This window comes from Phyllostomus discolor, chromosome 4 (assembly GCF_004126475.2).
Source record: "Phyllostomus discolor isolate MPI-MPIP mPhyDis1 chromosome 4, mPhyDis1.pri.v3, whole genome shotgun sequence".
Classification (NCBI taxonomy): domain Eukaryota; kingdom Metazoa; phylum Chordata; class Mammalia; order Chiroptera; family Phyllostomidae; genus Phyllostomus; species Phyllostomus discolor.
The window spans coordinates 187456208-187477709 of NC_040906.2; the positions used below are offsets into that span (position 1 = coordinate 187456208).

General features: G+C 41.4%; 1 protein-coding gene across 3 annotated transcripts in view; it reads left to right on the top strand.

The window, feature by feature from the left end:
• The window catches only part of PDE7B (phosphodiesterase 7B), a 295725-nt gene that overhangs the window by 254437 nt on the left and 19786 nt on the right, over positions 1-21502 (top strand). For all 3 annotated transcript variants that reach the window (XM_028509574.2, XM_028509572.2, XM_036024756.1), the window contains 5 exons: positions 1658-1809; positions 4340-4403; positions 5803-5898; positions 7952-8052; positions 9417-9548. In XM_028509574.2, coding sequence (XP_028365375.1) covers positions 1658-1809; positions 4340-4403; positions 5803-5898; positions 7952-8052; positions 9417-9548 — 545 coding nt within the window. The remainder of the gene's footprint in view (positions 1-1657; positions 1810-4339; positions 4404-5802; positions 5899-7951; positions 8053-9416; positions 9549-21502) is intronic.

The following is a 21502-nucleotide window of genomic DNA, read 5'->3' on the forward strand; positions in this document are numbered from 1 at the left end:
GTCCCTGTGTGTGGAAGACCCCTTCCCAGATGCCTGCTTGGCCAGCTCCCTCATCTACTTCAAGTTTTGATTAATTATACCCTTTAATTAGGCCCCCCATAACTACCCTAACTCAGAACTTCTGATCCCTCATTCCCTGCTTTCCTTTTTTTTTACCCATTGCACTTACCACCTTCTAACACATTTTTATAAATTACTTCTTCTTTACATTTATTCTTATTGTCTCTCCATGCTAGAATGTTAACTTCACGAGGACAAGGATTTTTGTTTTGCTCACTGGGGGATCTAGAACTGAAGGATCTCATCAAGTATCTAGAACAGTGCCTGTCCCTTAGTAACATTCAAGATATATTTTTAAATAACTGAATCGATCCCTTTATCCTGCACTTTTGACTTGATACACTGATACAAAGGAGTGAGAACCCACTAGTAGAACTGAGTCCATGTATGCCGTTTTTAATACGGATATGTGCCTGGGCACCCAGCTTCCATTATACTCCTCTTATTTCCACATGGACTTGTCTGTCTCTTTCCATACAGGAAATCTAGATTCATTTTTTAAAAAGTAAATCCGGCAGCATGTCAAGAGAACAGGAGGTTTTGTCTGCCCTGAATTATGCCTCTGCATGCATAACGCAACCTAAGTAAAGAACTGATGTTGGTCACACACTCACTGGCAGGGGGGACTGCCTGCCACATGGCTGAGGAGGCCCCCGACCACTGTTTCCTCTGCCTCTGGCATCCACTCTGACTTTGAGTTCAGAGGACAAGGGGAGATGGGGAGAGGCAGGAGAGACACCAATATTTCTTTATATATAAATAGTACGCTTTCCTACTAGACTGTTCAATTGACTCCAGATCCAAAATTGGCAGCAGATGTCATTTACGTGGCCCTACAGTGATTCACAGAATTTCAGCTGAGACAAGACATCCCTTGACAGGCATTCAAATAATGTGCTTGGGGTATTTCGGGACAGCCTCCACGATGTCAACAGTCAAGTTATGAAAGGTACCTGTGACATGAGTATCAAAATACCTCCACTGACAGGGTCAGACTTTTTTGGCCACTAGCAAAGGAGAATATACTCCATTAGAAAGTAAACACCCTGTCTGCTTCACGTCAGGGGAATGTGGGTCACTTTTAGGCTGAGATTATGGGTTCCTTTGCCACTGATGTTCTCGGAACATTAGGTAATATTCCCTCATGCCTAAGCTAGTGTATTCTCAGCTCTTCTAATTCAGGTGAAGGATTTGCTCAGACTAGAGGGAGTGTAGGATGAGAAGCTGATCTAAATTTTGGACCATTGGTTCCCATAGAGCAGAAAAAAGCTTAATTGTTCCTTCAAGTGCCTGCAGAAGCATGTGGATTTCACTTACTAAATATATCAGCACCCTTAAAAGAAAATGTAGTTTTAATTCATATACTTTGTCTTCCAAAATTACATTAAAAAATATCTCAATATTTTAATAAATATAGTGTAGAAGAAATACTATGTTTTGTTCTAGAAGAATTTCAAATGTAGAATTAAATAGACTATATTTAAGAATGCATTGAGAGCATCTTTAAAATTTCTCTTATACTACATTGTATTTTTACATAATGGAGAAAATAGAGATTTTTACATTTGTAATTTCTGGATTTGATTCTTTTCCACAGATACAGCAAACTCAGGGGAATTTGGCACCAAGAAAAAGGTGAAAAGACTGCTAAGCTTTCAGAGATACTTCCATGCATCGAGGCTGCCTCGTGGAATTATACCACAAGCCTCTCTCCACCTGCTGGATGAAGACTATCTTGGACAAGCAAGGGTAAGCCAGCTGCCCCTCTGCACCTCCCGGAGGCCAGTGGCCAAGAGCATGTGCTTCCACTGGTAGTAGGATTGAGTCCTACTTCTGATCCTGAGATGCTCTGTGACTCTGGCTAGTTACTCAACATGTCTGGACCTTTTCCACAAGTACAAAATGCAGTTATTAGAACTACATACCTCATAGGGGTGATGCAGAGTTTAAACGAGATAAAGCATGTTTACATGCTTAATATATTCATACCTAGCTATTTTCATTTTTATGTACCAAACATATTTGCAGAACAGTATGAAGAGTAAAATTTTTGACTGATTGATTAATAATGAGAAAATAACTGAATTTTTAACCCACTGAATTATCTCATTGTAATAGCTACAGTAAAATTAATGCAGTAATTATCCACCTTTCCATTTAAAGCTAGCAATGTGATGCATTATCCTTTTTATAATTTTTAATTCATTTAAGTAATTTTTACTAAGTTTACAGTGATGTTTGCAATTCGTTGGTCTAAGAGGGTAGAAATTAATGTGCAGTGATCTAAAAATATTAATTCACAGGCTATCTCTAAACCAAATTGCCAAAGGAATTTAAATTTCAGAATTAAATTGCAACTTCCATTCACGATGGCAGCGTAGGCAGACATGGCCTGCCTCTTTGCACAACCACATTAAAATTACAATGGAAATATAGAACAACCATCACACAGAACCATTGAGTTGAATGGAAGTCTGACAATTTACGGATTTAAGAAACCACATCCATCCAGACTCGTAGGAGGGGTGCAGACGTGGAACAGGCTTGTCCCTCAATCATGTGTGGTGGATAAAAATTCAGGAGAGATAGCTCAGGAGTGAGAAGTCCCAGCCCAGCACCAGGTACCCCAGCCCAGGGTTCCAGGGCCAAGAAGGAAAGTCCCCACAACTTCTGGCTGCAAAAACCAATGGGGATTAAGTCAGTGGAAGAAACTTCTGGAGCCCCACGCAGTTCCCCTTAAAGAACCCACTCATGGACTCACCTACTCAGACCACCCCTTCTGAGCTCCAGCACCTGGGTAGTAGCTTGAAAGGCATCAGTGGCATACTGGGAAAAACTGAAGTATTTGGCATCAAGGCGAGCAGAGGCCATTGCCCCTTTTCTAAATCCTCCCCCCATAGAGCCACAGAGCTGGCAAGCTGGTGCCATATCTGAGATCCCATCAACCTGGCTAACACTGTTTAGTCTGCCTGGGAGATTCCCAGAGACTGCACACCATCCAATTTATGGGCCCATCCAACCTGCTTTACCATATGAACGGCTGGTCTTGGCTCATGCTTCACAACTTCCCAAATCCTCTCAAATGACTAACAGCCAGCCTCAATGAGCCTCAGGAGCAGCACTAGCAGCAATCAGCCTAGATTCACAGCTCGCATTCTCCTCCATCACAGGTTGCTTTATGGCTCAGGCAGGACGGCCCTGGGCAAAACACAGGCTGAGGCTGACCTTGGCCTGCACCATCCAGGAAACTCCAGGGCCAGTGCACCTAGTGGATAGCTACAGACCACATTAGAGCACCTCCACCCTGCCCCTGCTCAGCTGATCCTCCATGGAGGGTGGAGGATGGTGGTCAGTGGTCACAGCCAGTCCTTGCAGCTGACTGGCCTGGGTAAATCCTTCCCATAGATATGTCAACAGTAGCCAAGGCTCAACTACAAGAGGAAGGTGTACTCAAGCCCACCCAGAAGGCAACCCCAAGTACCCAGCTTAGGTGATGGGGGAGGCTGTGCCACTGGACCTTACAGGACACCTACTACATTAGGCTACTGCCAAGATATGAAATCAAAGCAGTTCTACCTAATACATAGAAACAAACACAGGGAGGCTGCCAAAATGAGGAGACAAAAAAACATGGCCCAAATGAAAGAACAGATCAAAACTCCAGAAAAAGAGCTAAACAACATGGAGATAAGCCATCTGTTGGGGGCAGAGTTCACCTTTAGTCCCACATTGACCCAAATAATGTACTCAGCAATCATTTTGACTTCATTTAATTAAAATTTGTTGTAAACCTGCCTTAAGTGAACAATAGTTTATGACGTAGAGACTTTACTAAACTATAATTTTAACAGATATCTAACATGTGTGTTCTTATGTACAAGCACTGTTCTAAGCACTTGTATTGCATACATTTATGTTTACATACACTCTATTACCTTATGTAATCCTCACAACAACCCTCTGAAGTATTAATATCACCCACATTTTTCAAATCAGGAGACTGAGTTACAGAGAGGTTAAGGAACTTGCCCAAAGTACCACAGCCAGTAAGGGGTGTGGTTGACATCAGACCAGGCAGTCTGATCCCTGAGTCTGTCCCTTCAACACTATTTTTATTAGTCAGCAGAGTAAGACTTCTTTTACTACACACCAGTTGTACATAGATAATGGAATGCTACTGTATTTTCAGCTTTTTAATTGTTTAATTCACTCTGTCTCAAAGTGAATGTCGGAGTCTCTGATATGATTCATTTGAGCAGTTTTTTGTTTGCCTTTCCAGCATATGCTCTCCAAAGTGGGAACGTGGGATTTTGACATTTTCTTGTTTGATCGCTTGACAAATGGTAAGTCACCCAAAAGAATTCACACTAAAATATGCACCATGAAAAGGGATTAATTTCATGAAAACAACATTTATTTTTAAACATTGTCATTCCTCTTTCCTTCTTTCCCCACTTTCATTAGTCTACAGCCATGCAAGAAGGATCAGGGCAACGGAAAATTAGTTGACATGAAAAATAAAGACAGAATTCAGCCTTAAAATCCTAAGGCCGTTTCCTTCTGGCCTTGGTGATCCCAAAGGAACTTGAAAACCACAGATTAGATTCTGTCCTTGCAGAGTAATTTGGCCACATACAAAAGGAGGAAGTTCATTGTCAGTCAATGAAAATTAGAAACACAAAAGTTCATCTGATTAGTCCTGACTCTTGCAGGGCAGGTGTGTGTGCACTTTTATTAAGTGAGTCAAATGTGCCCTGTTGTGGGTATTGATCAGATATGTTTGGCATCATCAGCAGAAAACAATTGCTGAGGATGAAGTATAAAAGCTTAGGCTGCAGCTGAAAGGAAAGAAGATATTCTCATTAGTTGCACTTTTAAATTTTTTTGTTCAATGATATTTGTTCAAAAGGGAGTATAATCATGATTCTCACAGAAATATAAAATGAGCATATGTCAAAGATTTATTTAACTCAATTAATTAGAGATTCAGTAAGATGCTACAACTCTTTCAAAGGAGAATACAAAGAACCCCACACATATCAGCAGTAAGAAACACTTACATGAATATATAAATAGCTGTAAAGCTGGGAGAAGGAAATCAATTGTATTTCCATCTGAGTAATTTTGGTTGCGTGCATTTGGACAAGAGTCACTTGAAATACTATCAGTTAGCTACAACTTCGTTGTGAAATAGCTCAGACAATGAAAGCTGCAGAAACAGAATCAGGCACCCTGGGAGGTATGCTTAGGCAACACTTTGTCTTTCGGTTAATACATACAGTTTTCTTGGTCGATTCTGCAGTCTTTCATAAACTCTGTAATGCTTTTAAAATTTGAAATCATTTTCCTTTAATAAACAGTATTCCTTCAATGTTTACATGTTACTGTAGCTTCAATTTTGCTGTCTACCAGCTTGAGTTATAAAATCTCATGGTCAAGCTAATCTTGGTTGATACTAAAATAAGCAAATTCCTTATAATTTCTTATAACTCTTAGTGTTGCTAATAACTCATTGCCTCTGGTGTAGGGAGAAGATCTGAACTAATTTTACTCGTACAATAAGAGAAAACTTGGGATCAGATCATAGTAATATCTTTTATACTTTAATAATTTCAAATTTAAAGGAGAAAATAAATGATCCTACCAGAGACCTTTCATTACAGAAACTTTTGATCCTATTGTCAATCTTGATAATTTTATGGTCCTAAAAACGAGTCACAATTGGCGACTGTCTCCCACCAGGAAACAGCCTGGTAACACTGCTCTGCCACCTCTTCAACATCCATGGACTCATTCAGCATTTCAAGTTAGACATGGTGACCTTACACAGGTTTTTAGGTAAGTCTTTTTCATTATTGCAGTTCACCTTCCTACCTCCTTTCCCCTAAGTAATGGCAGTCCATAATATTCTTTAATATAAACTGGCAGGAGTCAGAGCATGGTAGAGGAAGACTTCGTATTAATCTTAAATTATCTCATCCTAATTTTAATCTACAGTTTACCCATTTAAATCACTGACAGGTCATTTCTTAATTAGTTGTGCTTGCAGTAGATAAAGACTATACAAAGAAAATCGACAAGAGCATGTAGTCAGAGAAGTTACTGATCTATTCACATATCAACAAAATTCCAGTAAGATATGTATGCCTCAAATAATCCTAATACAGACATGAATTGCTGCATATCTTCAATAGATTTTTTAAATAATAAAAACTACCATTTATGTAGCACCCACTATAGGCTGGATGCTGTTGGTATGTCATTTCTAATCATTTCAACAATCCTGCAAGTTGGGCATTATAACCACCATTTGGTCCACAGTGAAGAAGGAGTACAAAGAGATTCCGTATCTTGCTCACAGTCAGCAACCTACAATTGTCAGAGCCCAGGTGTCCCTGATTTGGAAGACCACCCTCTTTCCACTTATCGCCACCATCACTCTATGAAAAGCAGCCCGGTTCTCATCTGACTTTGTGTACATTCTTACTCATCTGCCAGTGAATGAACTATCCAGGGCGCGTTTTTAATCACATGACTTTCTGTTGTCACTTAGCGTGTTTCTGGCATCTTTGACTTACCCCATGGCTGTGTGTTGAATTCAGAAGCTAGCTTGATGCCATCCAGAGTAGAATGATAGTGACAATGACAACAGCAACAGTAGCAACAACCAGGCTTTTCGGTGCTGGGAACTCTTCTAAGGACTTGCATACGTTAACACATTCAATCCTTACTGTAGCCCTTTGAGATCGGAGCTATTGTTACCCTCATTTTATAGAAAAGGAAACTGAGGATCCTTGGGGTTAACTAACTTGATTGATACAAATAATAACTGAAGAAGCCAGAATTCAAATTGTAAAATAAACCTGCTGAATAAAGGGTATACAAAGCACGATAGCAATTTTTGAAACCAGCCACAACATGGCTCAGTTTCAGAAACACAAATAACCTCAAGCTAATTGAATTTAGATTGCTTGAGCAAAGTAATGGCCGTGACTAAGGCCAACAGTGCTGATTTGCCTAAAGAAGAAGAATGCAGATACTTTGGAAATGTGCATGCACCCAGAACACATGTGAAAAATGCAAAAATTTGATGACAAAAATAACACCAGAATCCAGAGCCAGACACACAGCCTATGCTGACAAAATATGGCCAGACTTGCAAATCTGGACATTCTATACACACTGATTATATTGCATTCTAAGCATCACCTTGGTTATTAGCTGAAGCAAGCTAGTGGCTTCTGTAAATACCAAACCAAAATTGCCTTGCTTATGTCTCTACTTCTTTCCAAGAGCACTCTGGGCCTTAGATTAGAAGGGCATGAAAGATGGTAACTTAATCTGAATTAGATGGAAATACAGCCACGGAGTCCTCAGTTGGATCAACATAGTAAACTGAAATCTGCCTGAAGGAGCCCCAGATTTGCTCTGGCTGGTGGACCCATCTTGGGGCATCAGGAGTCTGATGCTACCTACTAGCACTGCTTAAAAGGAAGCTTCTTTTATGGCACAGTATTCATACATGGTAGCAAACTTAAATAATTAAACTATAGTGTGAAATAAAGTTGTCCTTTTCCTACATATTTATTTTGCCTATGAATGAAAGCCTTCATGAATGCCAGAAAGGGGTGATTTATGAAGGTGGTGAGGATTCCCAAGGGTCTCACAAATCCCTTTAACCTTTTTCCCATCTGCCCTCCCCCTCCTCTCCACTAAAAACAGCTCAGTAGAACTGCCAAGCTACTGAGCCATGTTCATTTTTAAAGAATCCCCAGGGTGCGCATTTTGGAGACACTAATATTTTTAAGCAGAAGGGACCCTCAGTAAATCGGAGATCATGCGACCTTCCTGTTTGGGTTTTAGCCGATTGAGTTATCTGTTTGCCTCCTAGTCATGGTTCAAGAAGATTACCACAGCCAAAACCCGTATCACAATGCCGTCCATGCTGCCGATGTCACCCAGGCCATGCACTGCTACCTGAAGGAGCCAAAGGTAAGTCCAGACCCAGCTGCTGCCTCAGCTACCTGGAAATGGGAAGTCAACTACCTGCTGAGTCCCAAACCTCCCCGCATATCAGAATAGGCGTTATGGGTCGTTCACAATGTGAACACAGTGCTTTATGTTGAAGTTCCAGCATCAGCTCTGAAAACTGCAACACCCATGAAAGAGGATGCAAATTTTCTGAGGCTCCTTTTCATAATTTGTATGAAAGCCTACATTAGGACAAAAATAACCCTCCCCATGACAGTCTACATCTTAGATATATTCAACAGTCCCAGGAGCTAGCGATTTTGTCTTGAATCTTTGCTATACTAGCACCAGCACTGAAATTTTTGGGGAAGATTCTCTCACCTCATGGTTTTTGATTGACAAATCTTAAGGCTCAAGCTCCATTTTCTCCTAAAGCAACTGGACATCCTGATTCAGGCCCAAGAAAACTTGTGAACGTCGACAACTTCTTAGCAAGCATGCTCTGATGTGATAAACCAATCCCCAGTTAAAAACATGGTAACAGTTCTCATTACTGACAACCGAGGCATTTCTTAGCCATATAACATATAGGGTGAGTTTTTCTTAAGGTTTTTGAAAACAGCATTCCAGTCCAAGACCGTTTAGTTCAATTAGCTTAACACCAACCACTGACTATCGAGACGGCAGACAAGCATTCCCAAGACAAAACTGGGTAAATGCCTCATCCATTTAAAATAGCCCAGAGACATTCAAGGTTTTGGGGTTTTGTTTTTATCTCTAGGTAGCCTGAAAGTTGCATATTTAAAGTTAGTACTGGATTCCCATTCCCTTGCCTGTTTTCCTAGCTAACCAAAAAAAAAGATTCTCACACATCCCCCCACCATTTACTACACATTGAAGAAACATGCAAATTTTGCAACTCAACCCACTCTCGACTTCATAATCAAAGAAGTGACAATGATATGGTGGATGGTTGAGATACACATATGATTTTTTAATGTGTCCATCACTTTGGTCTTAACCTTTTACTCCATTTATAGCTTTCTCTAGGAACAAGACTGATTTCAGGCTCTGCCTTCTCCCTACCCGCCAACAGGCAACAACACAACAGCAACCACAACAGCAAACAGTGCCAGTAGGAAAGGGAGGGTAGCAGAATGGTCGACCCAGTTTGATTTGCTCAATTACTTTTCACACGGTCCTTTCTTTTTTCTTGAGATTGCACGTGACTGTTGCCTCAGGGACTGCTTCAGAGGGTAAACGTCTGGGAGATGAAAGGCCTGGACAATATTGTGATACTCCATTTGATTTGGTGTAGGCAAAACAAATGCTAACTTATTTGTGAAAACACAGTCCTTAACGCCCCAGTTTGACTCTTTCAACAGCTGGCCAGCTTCCTCACACCTCTGGACAAAATGCTGGGACTGCTGGCCGCAGCGGCACACGACGTTGACCACCCAGGGGTGAACCAGCCATTTTTGATCAAAACTAACCACCACCTTGCCAACCTGTATCAGGTAAGGGAACTCCACCTTGAGCCTGGCATGGGACAGCCAGCTGCCTTACACCCGGTCCTGGAGCCTGAATCTCACTCAGTCTTGGGGACCGCTTCATTCAGGGTCAGCCTCAATGATGACCACAGCCAAAGAGCACGGGTTTGAAATAGGTCCAGGGCGACCCCCAAGAAAGATTGAATTGGTTTACAAGGATATCCAAGGAATTTCATGTGCTCTGAAAAAGGTTTGAAATTGTTTGAAGTCAAGTAGCATCTCTGAGACTACTCTCTGGTGGTCTGAGAGTTTCTGTCTCCCTGGAAATGATCTCACATGTAATGGCCTGTTGAAGCCGGTCCCTGTTGGACTTCTACAAATGATAGTACTCAGGCACAGTCCTAATTTAGGCTTACGTCTCTAGGGCCATTTCTGAACCTTATGGGTCTCTGAGTCACAGGTCACAGGTATGTTATCAAAGACAGTAGACATTATTGTTTGAAAAGATAGTCCAGCAGCATGAATAGACTGGCCAGGAGAACTTTCCCCCAGGATATGGTTTCAGATATTAAACTCTATATCATAAATGAGTTACTCCCAGAACTTTCAACAGGATTCTTTGGAGACCTTTGGTTGTCATTCACAAAATCTTTACATACAAGGAAATTATTGACCTCAATTTTAGTAGAGCTTTTGAGAAAATTCAGTGCTGAAAGGTTTTTTGACAAATCCCCATAAAGCAGCTGTGTTACACAAGATGCTGCAGCTTAAAGATGCATTTACTTCCAATAAAGCACAATTAGAACATTTTCAAAAGCCTTTCTCCATCAGTTGATTAGCTTTTGGCATAGGTGGAAACTGGTGTTCCAGGGTTTATGGCTGCACCTGGTATGTATTTCAGCACTGGGCCCCCCAGGCTGTCGGCCAGCACCCAGAGCTGGGATAGTTACGGCCATGCAGTGGGGACAGAATGACAGAACTAAGAAAGCTTTTGGGGGAGTGGGCTAAAAAGGAAAAACTGAAAAGCAAACTTGCTAATCCATCTCAGAGGCAAAATTTATTGCTTGGGGAAAACAGAGACATGTGACCAGGGGAAAGCAAATTGAGTGACTGCACCCAGAGCCCCCAAGGAAATCCTCTACTCCTCTCAACTCTGACTTTTTCAAAAGTCTGTTATTATATAAAGGAAATCAATCAACACAATTGGCTACTTAATTTACTCCCAAATAATGTAAGGGCTTACATAATTCTAATTTCTCATCATCGAATAAATCACATCCGTGGAGTTTCAGAGTATCTACTGCTGCTGGGTGATGTGCACATAAAAATGAGGGTCATGCAGCTGTCCTGTGACATGTAGTATGTATAAAACACACAATAAACTCACACTGAGACAGAAGTCAGAAAGAAATATGCCAGATGTTACAGACATAAATAATGAAATTAAGCACTCACTGCCAATTAACAAAAATTGATTCTCAAAAGCACGATACTCCCATTTATCTTCTTTAGATACTAAGTGTTCTCAAAAATTAATTCTTTACTCAAACTTTTCAAGTACAAATATTCTTTAACAATTTTTGCTTTAATCTGTATGTTTAAAATAAATATTCCAACAGAAACAAATTCTACAGCCTTTTCAATGCAACATATAATTTTGTATATTTTTAATCAGCAACTACTTATTGCATCTATTGGATGATATACTAGGATCTAGAAGTACAAACTAGAATAAAATATCATTTCTACCTTCAGACATTTGTTCAAACTCAGATGTGCAAAATCCAGGATAACTTCATCCCAGTTTAAAAAAGGTTTAAGGAGCCAGCTAAAGATATGCATATAGCTAAAACATTTTAAAGGAGAGTTTGTGGTTTTTCTTTATTTTTATTATTGACACTATTACAGATGTCCCCATTCCTCCCTCCCCCTGTCCCCACCTCCCCACCAGCCCCAGCCCCAGCCCCCTCTGGCCATCCCCACACTGTGGTCTGTGTACACCGGTTATACACATGTGCTCTTTGGAGAATCCCTTCCCTTTCTTGCTTTTTTTAAAATTTTTGACACTATTACAGATGTCCCCCTTCTCCCCCACCATTTTCCCCCTTTGTGTATCCAAAGATATTACTATAATAAAGCGAGCCATTAATTTTTCTAGCAGTGAATGTATCAGCATCTGATCTGCATGGCTACTTTGAGAGGGAAGAAAAAGACCCTTTGATAATGACTGGAGAGAATCTAGGATACAGGACGCAAACACCACATTTACGATACTGTCTTTGCCAGTGCCCTCCTCGACTGGTCTTAGATCTCTCCCAGGCTGGAGATCCATGTCTTTCTGTTCCAGAAACAATGCTGAAGGCAAACCAATATCACACAGTGTCATCAAGTTACTTCCAAAACCCTAGAACTGGCTAGGATGAAAAATGAAACTTTTATCAGGCAAATGAGATTTCAATTCTGCCCCCAAATTTATTCTGCCTTTACTATTTGGCTATATACTGCTATTGGCTTTCTGAAGGAACTCCCAAAAGGTAAATTCCCTGTAAAATTTAGTTTAACAAATTATGTAACTAACCTTTATTCAACATTCACTATGATTCAAATGCTGTGCTAAATGCTTTTAATGTATTTTATTATTTAATCTTTACAATAGCTCAGTTAGGTGGGTATGATTATTGTGCCTATTTGCAGAAAGAAGAAAATTGATACTTAGGAAGTTGAAGTGTCTTTTTGAAAACTAAACAGCTAATTAGTGGCAAAGCTGGGATTGAAAGTCAAGTCTCTTGTCTCCAGAGCTGCAGGACCCAAGCACTGTACATACTGCCTCTAAAACTCATATTAACCACCTACTGTATGCAGGAGACTAAGAGTGCCCTGCCAGGTCATCCTGTTGCTTTGAGGGAGACAAGAGGACTAGGGACAAGTTACTGCAAGCAGGAGAGACTTTGCTCAGCACTCCACAGTGGAGCTGGTGTACAAACAAACGTGGTGGGAAGACAGTAAGTGATTCTGCAAATGGTTTCTGAAAGGAAAAAACTCGTGGAGGAAGAATGGAGTAGACTAGGCCGTGAAGTGTGAGTAACATTTTGAGTAACATTTTGGAGAGCACTAGAGGCGGCACAAGATGGTGTGCTTTGGGATTAAACCCACAGGTCCATAGTAGCTGAAAGTGGGCTGTCCCTGTGAACTTCAGCTGGGCGGAGTCCTGCCGCGAGCAAACCTCGCTCTCGGGTCCGTGTCTCTGACATAGTGGATGTTATGATTAAGTGTACATTCTGTCTTTAGTGGAAACTGTGGATTAGCTGTAGGACCTGTGTCAGAAAATCCCCACTCTGCAGATGAGGCTGTAGATGAGGACCTGGCATAACTCCTCGGGTTTTCAATTTCAAGGGGAAAATCCACGGTACGTAGCATATGAGCTGAACAAAACCATTAACAACACATGATGTTTTTAAAATTTTTGGAAATGCAGCCTTTTAGCCCACCAAGGGCCTGTTGGATGAGACATAAATGAGCTTTCAGTAAATTCAGTGCTGGTTTTGAGTATGTGCCTACACGCATCTTTGTAGAGGGAGGATCCATCACTTAGACTCATATTTTAAAATGAGTTATAACATAGTTCAGAAAATATTAAGAACCGTGATAATGAGTGAAAATATATACACATTATATATATTATGAATATATATACACAAAAATTATACAGGAACACGCACACACATTTGGGTAACGAGAACAAAATAGAGAAGATGTGCCGGGAATCACGTGGCTTTGAAAACAACTGTGCGTGACTGCTACAATCCAGACTTACTATGAATGAGATGAAATGGAAGAGGGCTTCCTCTCCCTCCTTTGGCTGGCTGTGTTCTTTTAGTTTGGATAAATAAGCTCATTGTGTAATGCCCAGCCTGTGCTTCTGCCCTGATATAAAGAGAGAGCCAGGGCAGCTGGAGTGAAGGCCGGGTCAGGGGGCTCTCTCCCCTCGTTGGCTGTCTGAGCCGGACTTACTAGCTGAACTGCCAACCCAAGCTCAACATGAAGGTGATCAAGGCACTTCCACCTGGCACGTCTCTCATCAGACCAGAAACAACCCAGGTGTCCGTGGCGGACTGAGAGGGAAAAGAGCATGTGAAGGACAGAAGCCCACATTTACCTTCTGTCCCTCTATCCTCTAACCCACCCCCCACATGGGCTCAGCAGCAGGGCAGGGTAAGCATCACATCAGATACCACACTGGTTGTTACAATTGCAAAAGAAATAATTTTCAGTTCAGTTTAAAATTTAATTCCTTTTGATAGAGTCCAACTATATTTAACCAGCAGCAGAGCAACTTAATGAATAAAATAATTAATGGCTCTATAAGACATTACATTTATTACATTTTATACCATCTTGCAGAAGTTTATAATCTCTTTTTTTAGCCACTTATCACAAACACTTAGAGGAAGGACAGTATTTTTAATCACTTTTTATTCTAATGACTCAGAACCATAAATATGAAGTTGACAGAACCCGGAGAAATGTTCTTTCCACATGGTCCTATGACCTCTACTCAAGCAAACAACTGCAGAGATTGTACACAACCTCATGGTTTCTGCAGTGGGAAAGCTGTTAGGGGCAAGTAGCGTGAAAGTTGTAAAAAGGAGGCTCAAATTTGACTTTCTTCTTTTTAAAGTGTCTGCTATTGATGGTGAGGTGGCTGGTATGTGGCATGTCCGTGGCCCTCATCTGAACGCAGCCCTGCCCCTCGGGCAGCGATGGATGCCCAGGCTCCTTATTCTCGGAGCAGTGACGTGGGCAGGTGTAGATCAGACAAAAGAGAGGTGTCCTCAAACAGGCAGCAAACGTGGCAGTGCTGTCGTTTCTTCAAAGGTCAAGGTCTTGTTTAGGACTTAAGGAGCTTGACTTCATCTGAGACCTCCTGGGCTGGGACTCCTGCAGCATAGCCAGAGAGACCACTTGGCTTGCTAGGGAAGAACTCAGCCCCTGCAGTATCTCCTAGGGTCTTGCTTCTCTCTTTTGTGAGCAATTAAAAATGAAAACACAGATCACGTTCTTGGTGTTTTTCTTCCTGTATCCTCTGGTTTAAAAGACTAATTAACTCTGACTCCGGTTGTACACCGGACTCAGTTTATCAAATATCACCCTGAGTATTTTAATCAAAGAAAGTGTCCACTATGGGGGAGAAGGGAACCAACAGTTTAAAGCTGCCTCGTATGACAGCAAATCTGCTCTGCCAGATTTTCTTTGACAAATAGACTCTTGATTTAATTTGAAACCCTGTGTTGATAGTTTATTGAATGCCAGATGTGTTGTTATTTAGAACAAAAGTGTTGTTTTGTTCTTAGGGTGGATAATACTTCATAATTCAGACACAAAGGAAAATAAAGGTTTTGCTGTAGGAGTTTTAAGGATTTCATTTTTTCCAAATTAAAATGCTAATAGGGATTTTTGGACACACAGGTAGATATATACTCTTTCAACTTCAAGATAAAGATTTTTTTAAACTGAAGGTCTGAAGAGGTGACAACCCTAGAACAAATGTCATCAGGATAACGGGAAATTGCTGAGCCGATGCTCTTAAAGGGAAACAGATGTGGTACCCAGAGTGGGATTCCAAAACAGTGCTGGATGTCAATGGATAGTAAAACGTATCATCTCAACCTGTGTTTGGATATCCATGGGCATTTCTGATGATTTTCTTCTTTATTTCATATCTGCCTTTTACTGATATTGTTCTTTGAGCTACTGTGAAAGCCAGATGGGCCTGGAGCAGCAAAGCCGCCCCCCTGTGAGTGGGGCTCAGTTAACACTGGCCGTTCCCTATGAGACGCCAGTAGGTCCCAGCCTGGGTGCAGGGGCCCAACATCTTTCTTGCCTTGTCTACATTCAGGCTGGCCCAGCTCCTACCTTTCCTCTGCAGAAACTCAAATCTGACCCATAGATGCCTGCTCAAAAACCCATTGTCCTCAGGATTAAGTCCAAATGTCTTAACACTGTACAAGTCCTGCTATGATCTGAGCCTGCTACACTTCCCAGTTTCACTTCCCATCATTACTCAGTGAGGCATCTCTGCATCATCCAGTCTGAACTACTTTCTGAGTCCCAAATCAATCACTCATTCCTTTATTCATTCAACAAATGCTCATTGAGTGCTTAATACATGCCAGGTGCTGGAAATGAAGGAGATGAACAAAACAAGTAAAAATCCCCATTTTCTACCAGGGGAAACAGAAAGTAATTAAGTAAAATGTGTAATATATTAGAAAGTGATCCTTTTCAATGATTAAAAATCAGGAAGGAAGATATAATGTCCCTCTTGCTTACAGGCCTTCAACACATGTCTGTTTTAATGAAATCTATTCCCTCTACATTGCCTGAACTCTCTGACATCTCAAACTCACCCTTTTCATCTCGTCTTGGACATATCTTTGTCCTAAAAGTCTTCTTTTTCTTTAAATGATCATTACATTCTTGCTACCCTACACCATGAAGAATGAGAAGTGTTAATTGAAAAATGCCTTGTAATGACTTACTTTTTATCTTGTAATTGACAAATTCTACCTGATGCATGTTGGTACTAGAGTCATTGACCTGATCCTGTCTGTGGTTGAGTAGAAGAGAGCTTTTTGCTGTAATTATTTCCCAACAAAAGATCCCACGTCTGGCTTCTGTCGGCTATTAACCAGAACTTTAGCAGGATTCTTTTGCTGTTAGCTGTTACTTAAACTTTTGCAGCTACTGAACCTTTAGGTTTCAGAAATTAATTATTCAGTATCCACTCAAGAAATATTTACTTATTAAGTGGCACTGTGCCACATGCTGGGGCACAAAGATGAATAAGATATGCTCTGTGTTCTCAGTGGCAGTCATGCATGGCAGCTGTTTTCAGATGAGGCGTGTGTGCCCGTGGGGCTACACCGAGACTTTCCCAGGGGCACATGGGAGTGCATAGTGCTAACGAATCCGTTTTCAGGTCCTTAAACTGACCTGCCTCCCAAGTGCTTGCAGGGCAGTCAAGCCAGGTCTGCTTTTCCACCCCTCTTTCACAGTCACCCTGTTCCCACTTCACAAAACAATAACAGAGCTCATACCCGCCACATGTATTGCATATCACTCCAATTGTGGTAGGCCAATGTTGTGGACTACCTCAGTGTGAGAAAATACTGAAGGAACAGCAGAAAATATTAAAGGAAGTCTCCTGTAACTGAGGAACTATAACTTTTCCAGACGTCTCATAAATACATGTGTGTCCAATAAATTTTTATCGTTAAGCAAATTATTTTTTTCAAATCTGTAATACACATGTATTTTGATCAGTTGCTAATAACCATTGCATTGTAAACTCAAGCTTGAAAACATTTACTACTTAGAAAATGATGTTAGGAAAATTTGTTAAGTTAAAATTTCAATGTATATACTTATTTTTGTTGTAAAGAAATGGGAAAGGGTGACAATAAAAGAATTGTACGCACATAAAATATGTTAAATAAAATTCTATGGAGAAATAGAATGGAAATTTAAGTTCTAGAGAGAAAAGAATCAATTTTAAATTTCTGACTTAAAATATAAACTTTTCATGTTTTTCCAATGGGTAGTAAATGGGCATTAAATGCCATCAGATACATGTAACACATCAAAGAGTGTTGTGATGACTTTATATTAAAATACGATATTCACAAATGCGCCAGACATCACATCTTTTGTTGCCATTGAAATCTGTGATTTTACATATCAATTCTAAAAGTACGGAGAGAGCATAGTTTTTCAAAACTGTTTTCGAGACTAAGTGAACACACCTGTGGAGATGACTGACACAACAGCAAAGCCAGCGAACAAAGTTATTACACAGTGTTTGAGGGGCCCGAGAAGAGGCTTGAGTTGGGGGTATGGAGCTAGAAGAGGAAGCTGTCAGTTCTGTCTGGAGCCTCAGGAAAGGCTTTCCTACCAGCAGTTAATGGTTTATCTCAGAAAAAAGAAGTGTGTGCACATGTGTGCGCGTGTGTGTTCTGAGTGAGCTTGCACTCACACCTCTGTTTTTGACTTTAAGGTTATTTCTCCTCACTCTTTTTTGAAATTATAAATTATTATCATTCTTATAAAAAAACTAAGTGCGCCCTGGCTGGCGTAGCTCAGTGGATTGAGCGCCGGCTGGGAACTAAAGTGTCCCAGGTTCAATTCCCAGCCAGGGTACATTCCTGGGTTGCAGGCCAGAACCCCCAGCAACCGCACATTGATGTGTCTCTCTCTTTCTCTCTCTCTCTCTCTCTCTCTCTCTCTCTCTCCCTTCCTTTCCTCTCTAAAAATAAATAAATAAAATCTTAAAAAAAAAAAAACTAAGTGCTATTACAGATCAAGACATTAAGTTTTTCTCATTAACTTTTTCAGAATGATATGGAAGACAAAATAACTTTAAATAACCGACCCAGTGTGTTAGTGACTTAAACAGGGAGGGAAATTTATTTCTATCCTTCATAAAACAGGTTTGGAGGTTGGTAGTCCAGAGGAGGCATGGCAGCCTCACAAAATTAAGGATGAGGGACCAGGGATCCTTCGAGTTCTGCCACCTGTCATCTCTAGAGTGTGACACTTGTCTTCATTGCCCAAGACAGCTGCTGGTGCTCTAGCCATTCCTGCTGAGTTCCAAACAGTGGGGCCCTACGGGGGGTTGGGGGGGGGTTGGGGGGAAGCGCCGGTGGGGGGCTCTCCCAGATGAGTCAGGTCCTTTTCAACAATCTCCCTGGAAATCCCACACAACATTTCTACTTTCATCTAATGGCTCAGAATTTAGCCAAAGGATTGCACCTAATTTGTAAAGGAGGCTGGGAAATGTTCTCTTTATACTAGACAGCCATGAGACCATCAAAAAATGAGGTTCTGTGAATAAGTAGGAACAGAAAATGGATTTAGGGGATGAACACACAGGATGCTTGATCTTAAACCTGAGACTTTCAAAATGATTAATCGGCTCAGTCTTTCCCTTTATGTTACATTTTCCCTCTAAACCATGATCACTACCACGCTTGTGTGACTGTTCCGTTTTCCTTTTCTTGTTGTTACTACTTTGGTTATTTCATGTCCATGTGCCTAATCGGTATCGCAACATGGCCAGCACTGAAGTCCTCTAACCCCGCTCCATCCGCAGCCTTCCCATCACAGGCGGTGGTCCTGCCACCCTGCCACTTGCTCAGTCCAGACACTTTGAAGTCTTACAGATCCAGAAACCAACCACTCTCACCACCGCCACCGCCCTGTCCAAGCCTCTGTCACCTCGTGCCTGGTTGGCTGCTGTCAGCCCCAAACAGCCTTCTACGCCTGCTTCAACCTTTACCCCTACCAAAGTCTGTTTTCAATGTAGAAGCAAAGTTGACCTTATTTAAACTCTAAGTCGTGTGATTTCATTCTTCTCAAACTCCTGCAGTGGTTCCTTATCTCTCTCAGAATAAAAATCAAAATCGTTAAAATGGCCAGAAGGCCATATATGACCTGGTCTCTCACTGACTCTCTAACTTCCTGTCCTAATACTTCCCCTCTCACTCTGTACATTGACCTCAGGGCTGTTGCCCAACACCCCGCCCCGCCCAACCCCCACCCCAGGGCCTTGACTCCAGCTGTCTCCTCTGAAACACTCTTCCCCAGACAGCATCATAGCTAGCTCCCTCCTGCCTTCAAGTCATTTCAAATCATACCTCTTCCCCCAACTACCTTACCAAAGTCTCTCCAATTCCCCCTATTCTGCTCTTCTTTTCCTTTGGTCTGTGCATTTACTGTCTTCCGAGATGCTATACAACTTTTCCCCAGAATTAAAGTATTTATTATGCTTATTGTTTATTATCTGCCTCTCCCCATCCCTGCCACCACCAGTTCCTTGTCTGTTTTTGCTCACTGATGTATTTCAAGCACATGTTACGGTGCCTGGAACATACACAATATGTTTATTGAATGAAATCAAGTCATTTGTTCAGCAACTTAATTTGCAACTTAAAAGAAAGAAAGAAGGTGTTTTCTCTGTGCAAGACCTCAAGTTCAGTGGACACAAAGGAACAAGGCAGGCTTCCTACTCACATGTAGCTTATGATTTAGTAAGAAGAAAGGGAAGTACATAAACACCTCTTATACACATCAGTGGGACTGAGTCCGGCAGGGATCGGGCCTTGAGCCGCGCCAAAAGAAAGCTACAGAACTCGGAGGACAGCAAGTTTGGCTCTGACTGGAATGATTTCCAGATGGCTTTATGGATGGCATATTTGAAGTGGACTTTGAAAAACAGGTGGTAGTTTAACAAGTAAACATAGAGAAAGAGATTTTTTTAAGATTAAAAAAAAAAACCCACCTTGGGAGGCCAGAACTGGCCAAAGGCCATTCACATTGATTCACATTTATCAATAATAAATTATAGTCTTATTAATATGGTGTCACTTATCTGGACTGTAAGAGCTACATAGGAAAAGAAAGGTAAAGGTCTTGAATTTTTTTCAAATATATGGGAACAGAATGGTAGTTGGGACAATTTTCAGAGAGCCCTGAATGCTGAGCTCAGGAGCTGGGCTTCACTTATCTGATAGAGGACTGCTGTGGCTCTTGGAGCAGAAACTACTGTGGCGCTTGGAGCAGAAATGCAGAAGAGCCAATGGTGTGGCAGGGTGGAGTTGGGAGAACTCCTCCAGGGCAGCAGCTTTGCCTTACTAGCCTGTGGATCCTCCATGCCCGCTGTAGCACCTGGTGTAACATTAGCACTCAGAATATATTAGTTTATATTTCAACCATTGATTAGGGAGATGGTAGGAAATCCTGTCAAATCAACAAGTCACATTCTGGCAGCTTTAGGGAGGATGGATTGAAGGAAGGAGCATTAAGGAGGACGATAAAGCACTGCAATCAGATCATGGCAGTGAAAGGAAGGGATGGGTATAAGTGATGTCATGGTGGAGGAACCAACAAGCCTCAGAGACTGATTGGAGGTGAGGGCTGAGAGGGGCTGTGGGATGACTTCTCCCCCAACACGGCCTAAAGCTACTCAACTCATTACCTTCAGACCACAGGGTTTTCGCAATGAAACCAAATTTGGAGGGAAAGATTCCAGGGAGTGTGCGGAAGCTAACATCTGATGAGAGCAATCCACCATAGATAGGCTTTTAAAGCAGCAACTATACATAATCTTTGGAAGAATGAACGTCACTATAAGCATTATCAGTGTGTAAATTTCAGGCTTCTGAAGGCTCCAATGTGGCTGCACAGGGGAAATTCTTGGGAGGCAGCAAGGGCCGTGTGCAAAGCTTCAGTCCCGACAACTGGCAGACCTGGGTTTAAGTCCTCCCTCAGCCACTCACTAGCCATGTGACCTCCCAGAGAAACCTGAAACTTTATTACCTGTGAGTTAATGATAAAAATAGTGGAGAGTTATATAAAGATTAAATGAGACCATGTAAACTGGGTGCTTCGTAAATGTTAGTTCCTTCTCCCCATGCGACCCTTTCTTGTTCTCTAGAATCCAGTGAGGTACCCCTACTTCCAACCCAGTTCCAGCCAAAACAAGCTTTTATTTATAGAGACTGCTCCCAGAGAGGCTGTGTTTATAATCGTGTCTTCTATTGTCGTTCATTCTGTGCCAGCTTCCGGGCCCACTCAATTTCATGCCATTTCCCTGGTATTCATCTCCAAATATGGCTCTACCAGCAAATTTCCCAAGTATCCTTTTATTCTGTCTTTGGGAAGATGATTAATGAAGATCTTAAATCAGGCTGGCATAAATAACAATGCTTAAAGCAATCTTCCAGACACTTTTGTTCCACTCATCAGAGAGATGGTGTCATTTATCATTACGGCTTGTTACCATTTTCCAGCCCCTTGAAAAACTCACATGAAGACACTCATTTCCATATCTACTTGAATTAGCCTTGCAAGTGAACACTCATGAGTTACGAATTAAATGTCACCACAAGATAGAACATCTGTTACATCACACTGACCTACCACTC